At 34.8% G+C, this 21,895-nt stretch overlaps 1 protein-coding gene across 2 annotated transcripts in view; it reads right to left on the reverse strand.

Moving 5' to 3' along the window:
• The window catches only part of DYNC2H1 (dynein cytoplasmic 2 heavy chain 1), a 317,131-nt gene that overhangs the window by 111,358 nt on the left and 183,878 nt on the right, over nt 1–21,895 (reverse strand). For both annotated transcript variants that reach the window (XM_053670464.1, XM_053670463.1), the window contains exons 76-78: nt 10,725–10,885; nt 7,151–7,276; nt 4,345–4,455 (exon numbers count right to left, since the gene is read on the reverse strand). In XM_053670464.1, coding sequence (XP_053526439.1) covers nt 4,345–4,455; nt 7,151–7,276; nt 10,725–10,885 — 398 coding nt within the window. The remainder of the gene's footprint in view (nt 1–4,344; nt 4,456–7,150; nt 7,277–10,724; nt 10,886–21,895) is intronic.

Consider the following 21,895-nt stretch of genomic DNA (forward strand, 5'->3'; position numbering starts at 1 on the left):
GACCTGGCCCACAATCCAGGGATGTACCTTGACTGGGAATTGAAGTGGCAACCCCTTTGCTTATCAGTCCAGCACTTAATCTACTGAGCCACACCAGCCAGGGCTGAGAACATATTTTAATGAAGAAAGTTTGACACTATTACCAAACTGACTTAAATTGTTATTGTTACTTTAAAATGTACAAGTATACAATTCCTTATACCTAACAGTTTATCTCAATTATAAATCAAAAATATTTTTAATTAAAAAACTATAAACCAACAATATTCAAAACAACTAAGTTTTATATGATCATTAAGGCATTTTACTAAAATGGTCTTTTGTTAAGTGCATATCCAAATTTACTTTTTTAAGTGAAAATGATTTATGAAACATTTATAAAATATATCATAAATAGGCCAAATTTTCTGAGAACTATTCAATAAAATATGACATTAACAGAAAACTGAACAACCATTTAGAGTTTTTAAAGACACTATTGTAGAGATTATGCAAAATAGATAAAAATACAAATTACAGGGAAAAAGCATACAAAAATATAATTATTTGAAAAATAACAAAATGGAAACATTAATGTCAAATTATGATACGGTCAAGGATATACTTGACTACAAAGTAACAGATATAGACTTATTTCAATATTTATGCAAGTAAATATAAACCAACTAAGCATTCCACATAAAAGCAGAAAAAAGGAAAAATAAAAGCAAACACAATCTAAGGAAAACATTAAGAAGGAAAAGAACAAAGCAGCTCTGGCTGGTGTGGCTCTGTGGATTGAGCGTGGGCCTGGGAACCCCCTGGTTTGGTTCCCAGTCAGGGCACATGCCGGGGTTACGGGACAGGTCCCCAGTAGGGGGCGTGCAACAGGCAACCACATTGATGTTTCCCTCCCTCTTTCTCCCTCCCTCCACCCTCTCTAAAAATAAATGAAATCTTTTTTCTTTTTAGAATTAGAAACTAGTTTCATTTTATTTTGTTTTTTTTAAATATTTTTGTTTTTTTCAATTTTATTTCTACTGCCCCATCTTATCTTTCTAAGAAAACACATGTTGACAATTTAAAACATCTCACACTAACCAATATGTGAAACATGTTATAAATTGACAAAAAGAAAATTAGAATTATACATAAAAAAATAAATGAAGTCAGACCAAATTTTTAGCTTGTGATAAATATGGCCATTTAACAGTTAAAATGAAAAATAAAAATTTCAATATATAAAGAAAGTTAACAGATAGTTAACTGCAAAGTTCCTACTTTTATTTGAAAGTCAATTTAATAATTTCAGAGCCACATCAAATCTTTACAGTCATATCTTAATCTTTCAAATTCTATCCTGGAAACACATACCAGTTACAAGATTTCTCTTGATACCTTTATAAATGAAATCTTAAAAAAAAAAAAAAAGAACAAAGCAGCTAATTCAGTGAACAGAGAAGACAAGTATGGCAACAGTTATCTGGAATAAATTTTTAAAATGTTCTTGCAACTAATCAAGAAAGAGAAGAAATTGATCATAGAAATTTAACCATTTTAAAGATAATAATGTATAATTATGTGTGTACATATATGCATATATAGTCAAAATTTTGTATATACACAGTAATAACAATGCACTATGCTATTTCCTAGCAGAAAATTATCAATTATCATTGATATAAGAAACAGCAAACAAACTCACCAAACATTGAAATAAAACTAAACGTTTCTGTGGAAATACCATAAAACTACCTCCTTGAAAGGATCATGGATAAGATTGAGCTTTCAGTTCAACATTCAAGGAATAGTTCCCCTGATTTATTAACCCTTCATTAATTGAAGTATTTACTATGTTCTTGCTACATTCCAAGTATATGATAAGAAAAAAAAGCAAAACAAAACCGCCCATGCTTGCTCATGTAACCCAGTTCTAGAATGCAGTTTAGTAAAAGAGTATACTGGGAGAGTGGCTAAAGAAGATTTGTAAAGGTTATTTCTTACTAGACACTGTAATCCCACTCATTCAATTCACATATTTCCAAATATTAAATCATCTTTGCATTCCCTAGATTAATCCCATCCCTCTTTCTCCTTAAATGAGACTAATAACTTTCAATGAAAAAGACATACTGATCTAAAATAACAGGTAGGAATAAACACGAATATAACATTTTTATTAAGAAAAAATATTTTATACAAAGAAGTTTCTACAAAATGAGAGAAAATGAAGGCAGAACCTCTGTTTTACAAGTTTTAAGAAGTTTTAATTCATTTTATTCTTTATGACTTTGACCAGTTATATGATATCATTATAAACGCATATAGTTTTGGCTATATCAGGTTTAAGAAGGATCTGCCAAGCGTTACTTGTTAGAAGGACGTATAAATTGATGGATGAAAGCAAGGAAGGAAGGACAAAAACAAACACTGGAAATCTAGCTTAACTATGTCAAAAAACACATGAAGTAAAAACTGGACATCCATGTGCAAAAGAATACAGTTAGACCCTTACCTTACACCATATATGACAATAAAACAAATCTCTAAGTGAATTAAAAATCTAAACGTTTAAGACCTAAAACTAGAAAACTCCTAGACAAAAACAGAGGACAAGCTTCATGAAATTGAATTTGGCAATGCTTTTTAGATATGATATAAAAAACACAGACAATGAAAATAAGAAAAAACAAATGACACTACATCAAACTTAAAAATATCTATGTAAGACAGGAAACACAGTGAAACTGCAAACCTGTAGAATGGGCGAAAATATCTGTAAATATGTTATCTGGTAAGGAACTCCTATGACTCAACTGTCAACTCCAGAATATACAAGGTAAGGAAAAAGTAGGTTTACAGTTGTGAGTATGCAAAACAAAATTTATTCTTGTATTATTACTTATTGTATTATTTTTTCATATAAACAATTGTAAACCTACTTTTGCCCCACCTTATAAGGACCTTCTACAACTGTACAACAAAAACACTTATTAAAAATGGGCAAATGACTCAAATTAGACATTTCTCGAAAGCAAATATACAAATGGCCAACAAGCATATAAAAAGATGTTCAATATCACTAACATCAAGGAAAGGTAAATGAAAACCACAGTAAGCTATCACCTCACATTGTTACAATGGCTGTTATTTTAATAACAGAAATAATAATAACACACACAGAAAAAGAATAACTGTTGTCAAGGATGCTGATACAATGTGCATTGTTGGTAGGAATGCAAAACAGTGCACTACAATGGAAAACAATACGGAGGCTCTGCAAACAATTAAAATTAGAATTAGTGTATGATCCCACAATCCCACTTCTGGGTATATATCCAAAAATAATCGAAAACAGAATTACGAAGAGTTATTTGCCCACACACATTCACTGCAGCATGATTCACAATAGCAAAGAGGTAGAAGGCCTAAATGTGAATGGACTAAAGAATGGATAAAGAAAGCATGCAATATACCTGCAGTGTGATATGATTCATCCTTAAAAAAAGTATGGTCAATGCAGGGGGAGAGGAGTAGGTAGAGCGGGAAGAGGATGAAAGAAGGATGAGTGATAAGGATAAAAATACAATAAAAATAAATTTAAAAATTGAAAAGAAAAAAAGGAGGAAATCCTGTCATATGCTACCCATGGACAAACCTTGCGGACATGTCGCATAAAGTAAGCCACTTGCCAAAAACACAACAAATCCGCTTATATGTGATATCTTAAGCCCTGGCTGGTGTAGCTCAGTGGATTGAGTGCAGGCCTGCAAACCAAAGGATTGTGGTTCAATTCCCAGTCAGGGCACATGCCTGGGTTGCAGGCCAGTTCCTATCAGGGGATGCACGAGAGGCAACCAAACGTTGATATTTCTCTCCCTCTCTCCTTCCCTTCTTCTCTAAAAATAAATAAAATCTTCCAAACAACAACAACAAAAAGATGTCTTACGTAGGAAAACCCATAGAAATGGAAAGTAGAATGGTGGTTGCCAGGGGTGAAGACAGAGGGAAATGGCAAGTTGTTTTCAATGGATACAATCTCAGTTTTGCAAGATAAAAAACTTCTGTAGATTCCCTTGCATAATAAGGTACATACAGTTAACACTACTATACCAAACACTTAAACTGTTAAAATGGTAAATTTCCTGTTATGTATCTTCTACTAGGATAAAATGAACAAAAAATATAAAATGTAAAAGAAAAATTAAAAGTGTTTTTATAAATGCCATCTTATACTATTATTTATTTATATTAACCTCATCAAAATGTAAAGTTTTGCATAATGAATGGTTGTTTACAGAGCTTTGGAAGACATGTAGAGATCACTGCACTTATACAACCAGTGGTCGAAGTTTTAAATCTTACCTCATACGTTATCTTCAAACTTGACTGTAACAGAATAGGAGTAAAGTTGGGATGAACTTCTGCGGTGAGCCACAGACGAAAGGTATCTTTAGGCTGAAGAGTATTCAACTCCTTGTTTATGAAAACAACAATAAAAATCTACTTAAACGCACACACAAATTTCCATTTTATAAATATACTATTACTAACTAATTTTTCTTACTAAAATCTTTCTGTGACTTTTGATGTATTACTTAATGTGCTGATTATATTTATCTTAAATATACATCTTTTCTATTATTAGCTTAGTCTAATAGATAAGAACTTGACCTGGAATTTGGCCATAGGCTTGAACTCCAAATTCTGCCACTTATTTACTATTGACCTTGAGTTTTATGACTTATACCATTGATAAGCAAGAATAATAATAGTAACTACTCGTAGTATTGTGTAAAACACTTAAAACTGCCTGATACATATTAAGTACAAAATAAGTGAGAGCTATAATTTCTATGGCAAGTCACCTTTAGGCCTCCAGGTTCCCTCTGCTCCAACTCATGCTTCCACAAAAGGCACATAGTGCTATCAGTTTCTTTATTAACCATTTTTAGTGTATTCTACTGCATATGATATAGACTGAAAAGTGTACCATACAAATTCATCTGTCCCTGCAATATGCTGTCACTTATTCAAATTTCCATGCCTCTGTCTTTATTCATATTTTTCTGCTTGTTATTCTCTTTATAACCTGACAAATTCTCTATAGAATGAATAAGTGAGAGAATATTAGTAAGAAATGTTAATAACTAAAAAATCTCAATAGCTCCAAAAGTGAAGTCTAAAAATCATTTAAATAAATATAATCTGTCTAAACTAACATTCATTAATGTGAACTGTTAGAGTTAAGATGACCAAAAAATGGCAAAAGAATTGAGCATAAAAAATATCATGCTTGCTTAAAGTCCTCAGTTATAAAATGTATTTATAGCTAAAAATGATTTTAAAATGTAAATTTTCAAAATGTAAAGTTTTATAATGTCAAAATGTAAAGTTTTACCTTTGGTTAGCACGTTTTGCTAAAAGTTAATAGAAACAATACATTTGTGATATACTTGTATTTAAAATAAATTTGTAAATTTATATCCAAATAATTCATCTAAACTTTTCAGAGGAAAAGCAAAATTTAAATAATAATTTTTGCATAACATAATTGTGATTTATTTTAAAATATATTTATATATGCAACATTTTCTTTATAATGTATACTATAAGTCAATCTAAGTTGAAAAACAATGGCATAAAACATGCTAATATTTCTGAAACACCTACTTTGTGCCAATACCTGCACTGGGTAGCATTACAAATGTCATCTCATTACAAGCCAGACTTTCTTTCCTTGTTCAACATGAGAAAACTGATGGTCAGAAAAGTGAAGTGAAAAGAGATGGAAATGAACTGAGGTCTGTATGATTTTGTAGTTCAAGTTCTTGCCAACATGTCTTGCCACCTCCCCAAAACATTGAAGTGCCTAGATCTCTCTCATTTAAAATTTAAAAATTTTTTAAACTTGTAATTCAATCTATCCTATATGCTTCAAATGTTAAGACTAATAACTGCCATTATATTTTACATAAATAAACAGCTATCAAGTAATAATGAATATTTAAATATTTATATATACCTCAGTTCCAAAATCTGTGTGTTTTGTTGATTAGAAGTTAAGAATCATCATGGGCCATAATTCATTCACTCAGTCATTAACTCAAAGACTTACTATTTTGCGTAAGGTGCTATGGCTGCAGCTTATTAGAACAGCACAAATTTTTAACACTTCACAACTAGGCTAGGGCCTTCCTCAAACCACTCTATTCTGTTTGAATCTATTCCAAATAATCCTTTTGTCAGATCAATTAAATTATTAATTCCCCACCTAAAGACCTCCTTTGACTTTCTATGTCCAAGGACAAAAATTCCAAATTCTCCTGCATGGTTCTCAGCATATTTCATAACCTAATCCCTTCACAGACATCTAAGTCCATTTCCCCACACCGCCCTTCCAGGCCCTTCTAGCATATGCAAGGGCACCGTCATTCCTTGTACTAGGCATGAACATCTCCACCACTGTGTCTCCACCTGCATTCCTGAAATCAATCAGGATGTCGTCCCCTGCTCTCAACAGTGAGCTCAACCACACAGAGCCTTCAAAAAACAACTGTCTTCAGAGCAACCTCTAACTACCCAAGTCCAAGGTCATCTTTGTTAAATCAACACTGGCCTTAAATCCAGGCTTGCACTTATTATCTACCTAGCAATTAGTTCCATTTTAAGATTATTTTCATGCTGGGGCCACTGAGTTAAATGAAATAATCACTTCAGTTTACATTCTCGTCTTAGCAACTATGATGTTTGTTCTACAGTTCCCTTTGACTTATCTACATTTTTTCTCATCATACAGACACAACAAAACAAGAGCATAAAGAGAAAGTAATGTTATAAACAGATCTTCTACAATCCTTTAAAGCACTTCCCTATTTTTTTCTGAAAAAAATTGTCTAAGTGTCCATTTAAGCATGATTAATAATTTCTTGAATTTCATGAAACGACTTTAAAAAAGAGTTTTATACACTTTCTACTAAAAGAACCATCTTGGTTTGTAAAAGGTACATATTTATTAAGAAAACACCTAAATTTTAATGATTTCTCAAATACTAATTTTTAAAAAATACCATTATAAATAATGCATGACATATTTTAATATTGATGTCCCTTTAAGAGTACTGAATTGAGTTAAATTGGTGTTATTTGTACCACATCTATCTGAATCTACCTTTTCCAGAACTGGGAGCCAAGATACCACAAGATGTAAATTCTTCAAACAGAGCCAATCTCCATTGTGGGCACATTCTTTCAGCATTTGAATTGCTAAATCAGCTTGACCTTGACCCATGGCAACCTACAAAACAAAAACAAAAACAACAAAACTAAAAAAGTAAATATGATAACATGTTATAACATGTAATAAAGATTCTAAATTTAAAAAAAAATTTTAATTCTTGTTCAAGTACAGTTCTCTGCCATTTACCCCAATCCCAGCCCAATCTCACAGCCCTCCCCACCTCCCTCCCATTTCCACCCTCCCCCTGGTTGTTATCCACATGTCCTTTATATTTGTTCCTGCAAACTCTTCATCCCTTTCCCCTGAAATTCCCTCCCCCTCTCTCCTCTGGTCACTGTCGGCCTGTTCTCTATTTCAGTGTCTCTGGTTTTATTTTGCTTGTTTGTTTGTTTCATTGATTAGGTTCCATTTATAGGTGCGATCATATGGTATTTGTCTATCATGGCCTGGCTTATTTCAGTTAGCATAATATTCTCCAGTTCCATCTATGCTGTTGCAAAGGGAAAGAGCTCCTTCTTTCTTTCTGCTGCATAGAATTCCACTGTGTAAATGTCCCATAGTTTAAGATTCTCAATTTTTAATAAATATCAATTCTATATTTTTCTATTTATTAAAATGTATTATCCTTACATATCTGTCTGCAAGTAATAGAACAGTATAAAATTATTCAATAGTTTTTTGTTCCTCATTCCACGATTTTCTGTAATTCTTCCTCTCTCAAACATAGACCATTAAAAATGTTTTTTGAATAACTATAGTCACGTTGAATACTTTGAAATTTACTTCTCTTAATGTCTCCAACATTGCACATATTTGGCTCTTAAGTTACTGGTTTAACTATTTAACTGCATCATTAATTCCCTGGCCCATCAACATCAAGCAAATCCTAATATGTTGGTGAGCCTAAGACTCAACACTGAGCCTTCTGCTCCTCCATTGCTTCTCAGAGAGAGGAAATAGGCAGGAGAGAAGAATGAGGAGGGGAGAAAGTAAAAGGGCAGAGGGAAAACAATCCTGATGTCACTGGAATTCTGTTCTAATGTTTTCAGTTCCTGAAGTGCATCAGTACCAGAACAGGCCACTTTATACCACAGAAAACTTCCAAGCATTAAAAGCATTCAAGCAGGAAGTAGGAAGACCCTAGATACTACATTCTATTTCTCTGTTATGTAAATGCTTGGCCTAGGTGACTACTTAAGTCTAAGATTCTTTAAAAGTTTTAGTCAAGAATCTGAAATAGGTACTTGCCACTCATCATATCAAGTCTAAATTCCTCCATGTTTTTAAGGGCAATTTATATCATACTTATATATGAATACAACTATATCTGTATATACAAATTATACATATATATAATTTGTAAGTATACATATATGGGGAGTCCTAGCTTAAACTTTTACTAGGTACATAGTTGAAACATTTTGAAAAGTACTTTATAGATTACTTGAAACAAGAGTGATTTCTTTTTTATAGTGAATACAAAATATCATCTCATTGAATTTTTAGTTTACTTTTACAAGTATTGGTTTTTGTCTTCAATAAAGTCTTCAAGAATGGAAATTATGTCTAATTAATTGCATGCTAAAGCATACAATAGAATGGGTAATACAAACTTGTGTATTGTATTTTTAATTTTCAAGGTCTAACCTGGAACTAAGCAAATAGAGGAATGAAGCAAAGAGTAATTGAATTGTTTTGATGCACAAATTAATTTCCCATTAATAAAAAAAACAATAAAATGAAGGAATGTACAATGTAATTAGAATTTCAAAAAAGAATAAATATTTTGCAGAACTGAAATGTAGCTAGACAACACAAAATTTTGTATAAAGCATAAATTGTGTGAAAACAGCTTAAAGATTCATGGAATCTTTAGAATATATTGCTATATGAAATTTTTATGCACAGCAAAAAATGGTTGGCCCCCTCCCCCCAAAAACACACTAGTTTCTTAAATTAAAATTTAATTTTTGCATTAACATATTATTATCCTTAGCATATATATTCAGCACAGCAACATTTTTAAATAACGGAAGTATAAATAATTATGTCCATATTTAAAGGTTTTACTACATTAAACAATTATGCAAGTTTAGTACATAAGACTCCCGAAGTTTACAATCAAACCTACCATGAATGCAAACAGTTTTATCTTTCTGCCAAGATCATTGCTAACAGATACAATCTACGGAAAAGGGCTTCCCAGCCCTGGCCTTGTGGCTCAGTCGGTTGGAGTGTCATCGCATACCCCAAAAGCTGAGGGTTCAATCCCTGCTCAAGACACATACTTGAGTTGCAGGTTGGATCCCTAGTTAGGGTAAGTATGGAGGCAACCAACTGACACTCTCTCTCCCCCACCTGCCTCTCCGCCCAGAGTTTCTCTCTCTCTAAAATCAATAAATATATTTTTTCAGATGAGAATAAAAATAAAGAAGAGAAGGACTCCCCTTTCTCAAGACACTTTATTGATAATTGAATACTATCCTAATAAATACATTAATATACTATACTAGGATTAAATGAAATTCCATAAAGTTAAGCTGTGCAAAACCTGCACAATTGACCCCCACTCTGCTTTTCTGCTATCTTCTATTTATGTTCCTCACAACACCTAACTTTTCAATTTTGGTTCTTGTAAAATATTTGCTTTTTAGTCATTACTCATTAATTTCCCAATAGAAAGCTTTACTTATTCACCTGTTAAAAATTGAAAGTAAATTATCAAACTTGCATGCAAACTGAATTAAATAAAAGAGGTCATCTGAAAAAACTAATGCTTCCAAATTTACTTCAAGAAAGATAAATTTTTTAAACTTATGTATTTCTTTCATTTCAGTTTTTGCATGTAAATGTTGTTGATTTACTGTAAAAGCATCCAAGTAAAACTTTGAAAATTACTCTTAAAATACAAGTAAATATATTAGTTTCTTAATATTGTTATAAAAATTACCATAATTTAAAGCCTTAAAACTAGGTGAATTTATTACCCTCTGGCTTCTGGAGGTCAGAAGTCCCACTGGTCTAAAATCAAGGTGCTTGGTTTGACAATAAAATAAGCACTAACAGGGTATGTTATTTCTGGAGGCTTGAGGAGAGAATCCTTCCCTTGCCCTCTCCAGCTCTGAAAAGCCACCAAAATTTCTTTCCCTGTGGCCCTTTCCTCTGTCTTCCAAGCCGGCAGCATAAACTCTTCACATCTCTGACATCTGCTGCTATCATCACATCCCCTTCCTTCACCTGACCTCTCCTGCCTCCCTTTTCTAAACACCCTTGTGATTGTACTGGGTCCACCTCGATACCCAGGATAACCTCTCCAAATTACCTTCATTACGTATGCCTGTTACCATGGAAGGTAATAAATTCACAGATCCTGAGAATCAGGACATGGACACCTTTGAGGAACATTATTTGGTTTACAACAACAAATATGTATTTCACTAACAGGATCGAGTATGGCAGGAAGAGCAACAGCTGTTGTAACAATAGCGGGGCAACATATACTGACCTGGTGATAACACTCTCCACTTCTTTCAGCAGTAGCAAGTTCTTGAAGTTCCTGAGAAGGATCAGCACCCGGAGAAATGATTATCAAGACGGGTTCAATTTCTAATGTCTCCTTGTACAAACGTTTGAGATTTAGAGGAGGCGGGGACAACTCTTTTAGTCCTAAAAGATATATTAAAGAAATTAAAAATATAAAGTAAAATGAATCAGAAAAATCTACTAAAACTAATTACATAGCACATAATAGACATACTTCACATAATTATGTGAAGTAAAACTCCATACATATTAAAGTTTTCACACTCTAAAATCATTTACACACTAGTAATAACTAAGATTAATTGAATGCTTAGGATGCCAGGAATTTCTCTAAATGCTTTAGATCTATATCCTGTAATCATTACACCATTATGAGGTTAAGTCCTGATGACCACATTTAGCGCAGGAAGAACAATACACTCAACATCGTGGTCTTAACATACAATTTTCTCCCTACAAGACTGACCTAATGGCCCATCTCTCTCTCTCTCTCTCTCTCTCTCTCTCTCTCTCTATATATATATATATATATATATATATATATATATATATATATATATCCTTTCCTTCCTGTAAGTGATAACAGAGCACTTACTCTGCACAATGAATATGAGGTATCAGATTTCCAAACTGATCTGACAATCTAACTGTTATGGTATAGCAGAGTTATTTATTATGCCCATGCATTAAGAGAAGGAAAAATGATATAGATGAGATGAATGCTTAGTTTGGGGACAGAAATATATAGCTCTCAGTTTACATCTGTTAGATGTATGATGTCAATATATAAAGATAGCACCAAAACTGGGAAGGGAACCCAAAGAACCAAGTATCATTTAAAATGACTACTGACTATAACATGTGTTTTATTTGGAAAATATATGCAAATATAGAAACTACCTTTCAAAATTTAACTTCAGATGACCCTATCACTTCTTAATTTAACAAATATGAACTATAAACTCCATGAGGGCAGGAATCATATCTGTTTGGTTCAACATTTTATATCTAGGGCCTATCATAAATTTGTTTATTATTCCTCTAGTCAAAGTTCCATAGAAGATAAATATATGTTAGTTCATTTTACATACTATTTGAAATTACTGAAACATTCTAGAATAGCAAAGCATCGTGCAAAATATCATACCATTTAAGATAACACAGGGGTCACATACATGTTATTTGGAATTCTTTGTTAGACATTCTGCCCACAAACCTCCAATAAAAATCTCCATTTCATTGTAAGTGAACTGAATCTGTATATAATCATTGGTTTTATAAACACAGGTAATTCTGACTCATGATACCATTAAAACTGCAGTGTGAATCATTCAAAACTATTCAACAAGGTTAAAGGTCTCAAAATGTTCATTGCATTATGAATTATCATAGTGTAGAACTACTTGTAAATCACTAGGATAGTACAATCTGACCATGAATCTGTCAGATATATAATTTCTCTTAAAATAACAATAAAGAACTAAAAATAAGTTAAATAACTTAAACCTTTACTATATCTTGCTTTACTCTGATAAAATCCTGAGGTAATAAAAAAGAAATAATTTGTAGTTTAATAAGAAAATAATATAACTCGTGCACTTTTCTGGTATCTAGGTAACTAAAGAAAGTAGAACATTAATATCAAACTATTACAGGTAGTAAGTGTAATAGATTCATTCTTCCTCATTCAGCTCATCTTCTGTAACAAAGAGAATAATAAGCATAAGTGTACAAAAAATTACTCTTCCTTTACTGTAGATAAAAGAAAACTCTAAAGCTGTAACATAAACATCAATAACAGAAAGACAATCAGCAATAAATGTCTGACTATACATTAACCAAGTGGGAAGATACTCTTTAAAAATAGAATAAAAGGAGATCCAAGATGGTGGAGGAGTAAGCGGAAGCTACACTAACCACCATCCTGGACCGATCTAGAATTATAACTAAACTGTAGAGAAATCACTCAAAAAAACCAATTGAACAGTAGATGGAGAGACACCTTATAACCACAGATGCAGAATAAGCCATTTCACCACAACAAGACCGGCAGGGAGTGCAGAGGAAGGGCAAGAGGGCTGGCTGGGCTCCCATGGGTAGCAGCCGAAGTTCTGGAGAGATATTTTGGTGGATGGCAGGTTCCCCCTGAGAAGTGGGGTCTAAACCCCAAGTTGGGCTCCCTAGCCTACAGCACCAAAACCAGGAAAGGAACCCAAATACCATAGGGCTGTCAAAAGCAACAGGAATCTCGTCTGGCAGTGAGAGACAGCTGGAGACTCAGAGAACCTCTTAAAGGGTTAATGAACAAAATTTGCAGCCACTTATCCTGGGCTTCAGCAGAGGGAAGGCAGAGTGGACAAGAGACACTTGAGAATCAAGGTTTGGAGGCTCTGGGGAGAGAACTGAAGGGACAGCTGCCAGGATCCCTGTGCTGAGTCATTCTCCATTGTGCAGAGGGCATCTCTCTTAGGCACAGCACTGCTTGCTCTCTGAATAGCATCAGCCTGAGGGGAAGTAATAGCCCCACCCACAGAAATTACTCTGCCCTACCCTGTGGTGGTACATCAACCGGGAAGCAGATTACAGCTTGAGGCTATATCATTGATTAGTTAAAAAACTAAGGCAGATCTCTCAGAGCTCTTTGAGACTTTAGATGTCCTCATCAGAGTATGATGCTAATAAAAGCCTATTTCATTTTGCACACACTGAGGTTTAGCAGAGGGAGTCACAAGCCATGGACAGTGATAGCTTCAAACAGATTGACCAGGACCAGTCAAAAGCAGCATCTAACAAAGGTCTACAATGGAGTCTTTGCAGATCTACCTAATACATAGAAACAAATACAAGAAAGCAGCCAAAATGGGAAGACAAAGAAACAGACCCCAAATGAGAGAAAAAGAGAATTCTACAGAAGAACTAGATTAAATGGAGACAAGCAACTTATTAGACAGAGACTTTAGAGTAATGCTTATAAGGATATTTAAGAGAATGAAAAAAGAAACCATAAAAAGGACCAGTCAGAAATAATATAATATCTGAAATAAATAATATGCTGAAAGAAATCAACAGTATGTTAAATGAGGCAGAGGGTCAAATAAATAGTTTGGATACAAAGCAGTAAAAAAAAAAAAAACACCCAGGCAGAACAGCAAAAAGAAAAAAAATTAAAAATGAGGGGAGCTTAAGAAATCTTTGTGATAACATGAAGTGTAACAAGATCTGCATCATGGGGATACCAGAAGGAGAAGAGAACTAGCGAGGGATCAAGAACCTATTTGAAGAAATAATGACTGAAAACTTCCCTTCTGGCAAAGGAGAAAGACACACAAGTACAGGAAGCTCAGAGAGTCCCAAAGAAATTAGACCCAAACAGGCCTACATCAAATTGCATAATAACAGAAATGACAATGATAAAGAATAAAGGGAGAATCTCAAAAGCCACAAGAGAAAAGCAGGTACCATATTTTTCAGACCACAAGATGCACCTAGGTTTTAAAGGAGGAAAATAGGGAAAAAATTTGAAGCAAAAAATGTGATAAGATATTTAATACATAAATAACATAATATTTCACCAATGTAAATGTAAATAGAACTCAACAGCAGCATTAATAACCATTATTCCTCCCAAATTTGGTGGGGGGGTAGGTCTTATAGTCCAAAAAACATGGTAGTTACATAAAAGGGAGCACCTATTAGACTATCATCTGATTTCTCAAAACAAACATTTCAGGCGACAGCAGAGGGGCATAAAATATTCAAGGTGATGAAAAGTGAGGACCTACAGCCAAGGCTACTTTGACCACGAAGACTATCATTTAAAATCAAAGGAGAAATAAGGAGCTTCCCAGACAAGAAAAAGCTAAAGGCATTTGTTAACACCAAACCTTACTGCAACAAATGTTAAATGGCTTGCATTAAGAAGAAGAAGAGAAAGAAAAAAATACAAAGGAAAATAGTCTAACAATAAAATGTTACTGAATACATATTTATCAATAATCACCTTAAATGTAAATAGCTTAAATTCTCTAACCACAAGATATAAGGATAGGTGAATGGACAAGGAAACAAGACCCATATATATGCTACATCCAAGACACACATCTCAGATTAAAAGACACACACAGACTACAAGTAAAGCATTGGAAAAAAGATATTTCATGCACATGGAACAGAAAAGAAAAGTTAAGGTTGCAGTACTTATAGCTCACAAAATAGACTATAAAATGAAGGCTATAAAAGACACAAAGAAAGACACTACAAAATGATAAAGAGAACAATCCAACAAGAGGACATAACCCTAGGAAACATTTATACAGCCAACACAGAAGCAGCTAAATATGTGAGGCAAATCTTGATGGACATAAGGGAGAGATCAACAGAAACAGAGTCATACTTGGGGATTTTAACAACCCATTGACTTCAGTGGATAGATCTTCCATTCAAAAAAATCAATGAGATAGTGGCCTTAAACAACACATTAGCTCAAATGGATTTAATTGATATTTACAGAGCATTTCACCACAAAGCAGCAGAATATACATACTTTTCAAGTGCACATTGAACATTTTCTAGGATAGACCACATGTTAGGACACAAAACAAGACTGAATAAATTTAAGAAGATTGAAATCATATCACGCATCTTCTCTGACCACAATGCTATGAAACTACAAATCAATCACAAACACTAAAGAATACACAAAGACATGGAAGCTAAATAACATGTTATTAAACAATGAAAGGCTAAACAAAGAAACCGAGGAAGAAATCAAAAGATACCTAGAAACAAATAAAAATGAGGACACAACAATCCAAAATCTTCTGGACACTGGGAAAGCAATCCTAAGATGGAAATTCATAGCATTACAGGCCTATATCAAAAAACAAGAAAAATATCAAAAAAACAATTTAACTTTATACTTAAGGGAACTTGAAAAAGAACACAAGGACCAAAATGAGTAAAAGGGAGGAAATAATAAAGATCAGAGCAGAAATAAACAAAATAGGATCTAAAAAGTAATACAAGAAAGATAAATAAATCCAAGAGCTGATTCTTTGAAAAGATAAGAAATATTGAGAAACCATTAATCAGACTCATCAATAAACAACGAGAGAGGCCCTGGCTGGTGTGGCTCAATGGAATGAGTGCTGGCGTCCAATCCAAAGGGTCACCAGCTTGATTCCCAGTCAGTGCACATGCCTGGGTTGCGAGCCAGGTCCCCAGTAGGGGGCACTGAAGAGGCAACCACACACTAATGTTTCTCTCCTCATTCTCCCTCCCTTCCCCTCTCTAAAAATAAATAAAATCTTTAAAAACAATGAAAGAGGATCCAAATGAAAGAGGATGCAAATGAACAACATCAGAAATGAAAGAGATGTAACAACTGACACTAAAGAAATGGAAAGAATTGTAAGAAAATATTATGAACAACTGTATGCCAGTGAACAGGACAACCAGGATGAAATGGATAAACACCTTGAAACATACAATCTTCCAAAACTAAATAAGAAAGAATCAAATAATCTGAATAGACAAATTACACCTTCTGAAATTGAAGCAGTAATCAAAAAACACCCAACAAACAAAAGCCCCAGACTGGATGGTTTCAAAGGTGAATTTTTACCAAACTTCGGAGAAGAGCTAACACCTCTCCTTCTCAAACTATTTCCTAAAATCCAAGAGGATGGAAGGCTTCCAAACATTTGACAAGGTCAGAATTATCCTAATCACAAAACCAGGTAAAGACACCACAAACAAAGAAAATTACATGCCAATACCCCTGATGAAAATTGATGGAGACATTTTTTAAAAAAAGTATTACCAGCCAGAAAGAGCAATGCATCAAACAGATCACATATCAGACTTTTGGACAAGATAGAGGTGTAGGTAGGCACACTGTGCCTCCTCACACAACCAAAATAAGGACAACAACAAATTAGAAACAAAATAACAACCAGAACTGACAGAAAATTGAACTGTATGCAAGTTGGAAAACCAAGGACTTAAAATAGACACATTCAATCAACACCAGTAGGTGGGGCAAAGTTGGGCAGCCAAGCAAAGAGGGGTTGCGGCACAAAAAGCAGTGGCACTGGGTACGTAAGGTACCCTGGGCGTGCAAGATGGCAGTGGGCAGACCCCGGGTGCGGGGTGGCAACAGGCAGACCCAGTGAGGTGGCGATTGTGAAGCAAAACACTGTGTGCAAGGCAGCTGGCTGACTGGGCCAGTCCCACATTCCTGCACAGATAAACCAGGAGAAACTGGGGAGTGAGACAGACCCTGCAACCCAGGGTACCAGCACAGGGAAATAAAGCCTCGAAACACCGATTGAAAACACCTGCCAGGAGTGAGGCCCTGGGAGAGACTCCCAGCCTCACAGGAGAGTTTGTTGGAGAGACCCACAGGATCCTAGAATGTACACAAGCCCACCACACAGGAATCAGCACTAGAAAGACCCAGTTTGCTTGGGGGAAGTGCAGGAAAGACTGAAATCCGACAGAGAGCGGAGCAAGCACCATTGTTCCCTCTCAAACCCCACCACCACATACAGAGTCACAAACTCATTTAACAAGTACAACCAGACCAAAAAATATGGCTCAAATGGAAGAACAGATCAAAGCCCCAGAGCCAATACTTTTAAGCGAACAAGAGATAGCCAACCTAGCAGATGCACAGTTAAAAACACTGGTGATCTGGATGCTCACAAAATTAATTGATTTGGGTTGCAAATTAGATGAAAAAATGAAGGCTATGCTGAGTGAAATAAAGGAAAGTATATAAGAAACCAACAGCAATGGACAGAAAACTGGGATTCTAATTAACAGTGGACCAGAAGGAAGAAAGAAGCATCCAACCAGAAAAGAATGAAGAAACAAGAATTTAAAAACGTAAGGAGAGGCTTAGGAACCTCCAGGACATTTTTAAATGTTCCAACGCTAGAATTATAGGGGTACCAGAAGGGGAAGAGGAAGAGCAACATGTGGAAAACTCATTTGAACAAATAATAAAGGAGAACTTTCCCAATCTGGTAAAGGAAATAGACTTCCAGGAAGTCCAGGAAGCTCAGAGAGTCCCAAAGAAGTTGGACCCAAGGAGGAACACACCAAGGCACATCATCATTACATTAGCTGAGATTAAAATGAAGGAGAGAATTCTAGAAGGAGCAAGAGATAAAGAGACAGTCACCTACAAAGGAGTTCTCATCAGACTGTCAGCGGATTTCTCAAAAGAGACCTCACAGGCAAGAAGGGGCTGGAAAGAAGTATTCCAAGTCATGAAATCCAAAGATTTACATCCAAGATTGCTCTATCCAGCAAAGCTTTCATTGAGAATGAAAGGGCAGATAAAGTGCTTCTCAGATAAGGTCAAGTGGAGTTCATCATCACCAAGCCCTTATTATATGAAATGTTAAAGGGACTTATCTAAGAAAAAAAAATAAAAAATAAAGTAAAAAGACAGCAAACTCACAGATATTAACCACCACACCTAACAAAAGCAAACTAAGCAAACAAATAGAACAGGAACAGAACCACAGAAATGGAGATCACATGGAGGGTTAGCAACAGGGGAGTGGGAGGAGGAGAGAGGGGGAAAAGGTACAGAGAATAATTAGCAAAGATAGTAGGTAGAAAATAGACAGGGGGAGGGTAAGAATAGTATGGGAATGTAGAAGCTAAAGAACTTAATATACATGGATATGAACTACAGGGGGTAATGTGGGTGGGAGAGGGTATGCAGGGTGGAGGGGAATGAAGGGGGGAAATGGGACAACTGTAATAGCATAATCAATAAAATATATTTTAAAAATCATATATCAAGTGGTATTAGTCTGGGAATGCAAAGCTGGTTCAACATTCGCAAATCAATAAATATGATTCACCACATTAAAAAATGAAGGTTAAAACCCTATGGTCATATGAATACACACAGAAAAAGCATTCTATTTAAACCAGCACCCATTTATGATAAAAATGCTCAGCAAAATAGGAATAGATGGTACATACCTAAATATAATAAAGGCCATATATGACAAACCCACCACCAGCAGCATCACACTCAACAGGCAAAAGCTATAAGCATTCCCCTTAAGGTTGGGAACAAGACTAGGACATCCTCTTTCACCTCTCTTGTTCGACTGGAAGTCCCAACCATAGCAATGAGACGAGAAGAAGAAATAGAAAGCATTCGAATTAGACCGGAAGAAGTAAAATTATCTTTATTTGCAAATGACATGGTACCATACACAGAGAACCCCAAAATTTACACCAATAAGTACTAGAACTGATATATGAATTGAGCAAAGTAGCAGGGCACAAAATATCCAGCTATCAGTTGCAATTCCATATGCCAATAACAATGTAACAGAAAGGGAAATTAAGAAAACAATCCCATTCATAATTGCTGCTAAATGAATAAATTACCTAGGGGTAAACCTAACCATGGATGTACAAGACCTATATTCAGAAAATTATAAAACACAAAAGAAGGAAACTGAAAAAGATACAAATAAGTGGAAGCACATATCATGTTCATGGATAGGAAGAATTGACATCATTAAAATATCCATGCTACCCAAAGTAATCTATTGATTCAATGTAATTTCTATCATATTCCAAAGACATATTTCACAGAACTAGCCTTAATATTTACCAAATTTATATAAAACCACAGAAGGCCCCAAATAGCAACAAGATCCTGAGAAAGAATAACAAAGTTGGAGGAATCGTACTACCTAATATGAAACTGTACCATAATGCCGTAGTAATCAAAATAGCATGACACTGGCATAAAAACAGACACACAGATCAATGAAACAGAATAGAGGGCCCAGAAATAAACCAACACCTTTACTGTCAATTAATATTTAACAGGAGAAGCAGGCACAAACAATGAGCTAAAGAAAGTTTAAATGGTGTTGGGGAAATTGGACAGATATGTGTAGAAAAGTAAAATTAGACCACCTTCTTATATCACACACAAGAATAAATTCAAAATGGATCAAAGACTTAAATGTTAGACCCGAAATCATAAAAATCATAGAAGAAAACATAGGCAACAAAATCTCGGACATTGCTTATAGTAGTATTTTATCAGACATATCTCCACAGGCAAGGGAAATGAAGAAAAAAATAAATAAATGGGACTACATCAAACTAAAAAGTTCTTGCACAGCAAAGTAAATCATCAACAAAATAAAAAGACAATGCACAAAATTGGAGAGCATATTTGCCAATATATCTGATAAGGAGTTAATACTGAAATTTATAAAGTTTTTACAAAACTCAACCCCCAAAAAGCAAAGAATCCAATTAACAAATGGACAAAGGACCTGTATAGCTACTTCTCCAGAAAAGATATGCAGATGGAAAATAGACATATGAAAACATGCTCAATGTTATTAATCATCAGAGAAATACGAATTAAAACTACAATGAGATACCACCTCACGCCTGTCAGAATGGCCATCATGAATAAATCAAAAAACAAGTGCTGGCGAGGATGTGGAGAAAGGGCACCACTTTTGCCCTGTTGGTGGGAGTGCAGGTTGGTGCACCCACTGTGGAAAGCATTATGGAGATACCTCAAAAAATTAAAAATGGAGCTGCATTTTGACCCAGTGATCCCACTTCTGGGAATATATCCAAAGGAACCCAAAACATTAATTTGAAAGAACTTACACACCCGTATGTTCATTACAGCATTATTTACAATCTCCAAGATATGGAAGCAACCTAAGTGTCTATCAGTAAATGAGTGGATAAAACAACTATCAGACATTTATACAATGGAATATTACTCTGCCATAAAGTATAAGAAAACCTTACCCCTTGTGACAGTATGAATGGACCTGGAGAATGTTATGCTAAGTGAAATAAGCCAGTCAGAGAATGATAAATACCATATGATTTCACTCATATGTGGAATCTAATGAACAAACTGAACTAACAAGCAAAATAGAGACAGACTCATAGATGGAGAGAGGATGACAGCTGGTGGGGGGAAGGTCAGGGAGTGGAGGGATAGTGCAAACAACAAAAGGACTCATGGACATGGAAACAATGTGGTGATTGCTCAAAGTGATTGTAAGAGGATAAAATAGTAAAAGAAAAAATACAATAAAGATCAAATTTTTTAAAATACATAAATAAAAAGTTATATTTTAAAAGAATTTTAAAAATGGGATAATAATACTCAAGCTTGGAAAAAAACACAAAAGTCAAATATTTTGTGGTATGCAGAATTCTAAAGATACTTCTTTCAAGATTGCCATCCCTTGGTTGTTATATCAAACACTTATCTAGGTACTGTTGTGAAGGGACACTGCAGATGTAACTAAGGTTATAAACTTAAAATAAGATTGTCCTGGATTATCCAACTGGGCTAATTTAATCATTTGAGACACTAAATGCACAAAATTTTTTCCAGCTAAAGTCAAAGTGATGAACAGAAGAAAGAAGCAAGACACTGAAGCAGAGGAAGAGATAAGAGAGATGTGACACATGAGAAGAATCAATCTGCCACTTCTGGCTTTAAAGGTGAAGAGGCTGATAGACAAAAGAATTCAACTAGTCTCCAAAACCTGAGAACTCCAAACAACAGAAATGGAAATAGGAACCTCAACCTGCTTGTTGTTGAATTCTGTAAGAAACCTGAATTAGTTTGGAAATGGATTCTTCCCTGAGTGACCCAATAAGAGCCTAAATGGCCAACACCTTGGAGGACTCGGAGCAAAGAAACCAGGGGAGCCCACCAGACATAGAGAACTGCGCGATATGGATACTGTTTTAAGCTAATTTGTGATCATTTATTACAGATGCAATAGAAAATAAATACACATTTCCTTATGTCCTTTCTTTCCCCCTATATGCAAACTCTGCGAGGCAGATTGAGCAGCTATGGTATCGAGGTGCATGGGATTGGGATGGGCTGCTGGCATGAACAGGAGAAGCAGAAGGTTGTAAAGATAGGAAACAGCAAAGCTCACAAAGGCTTTTTGGTGGAGAACTTCTAGGAAGTTCTGATTCCATCGCTATTGTAGCACCTTCCATGGATATGTCTTGTAATACTCCAGTACACAGCATATCTTGCTCAGAAAAGTCAATCAAGAAAGTCAAATATATCAGAATTATAAA

This window comes from Artibeus jamaicensis, unplaced genomic scaffold (genome assembly GCF_021234435.1).
Source record: "Artibeus jamaicensis isolate MK-2021 breed Jamaican fruit bat unplaced genomic scaffold, CSHL_Jam_final contig_585, whole genome shotgun sequence".
Taxonomy (NCBI): domain Eukaryota; kingdom Metazoa; phylum Chordata; class Mammalia; order Chiroptera; family Phyllostomidae; genus Artibeus; species Artibeus jamaicensis.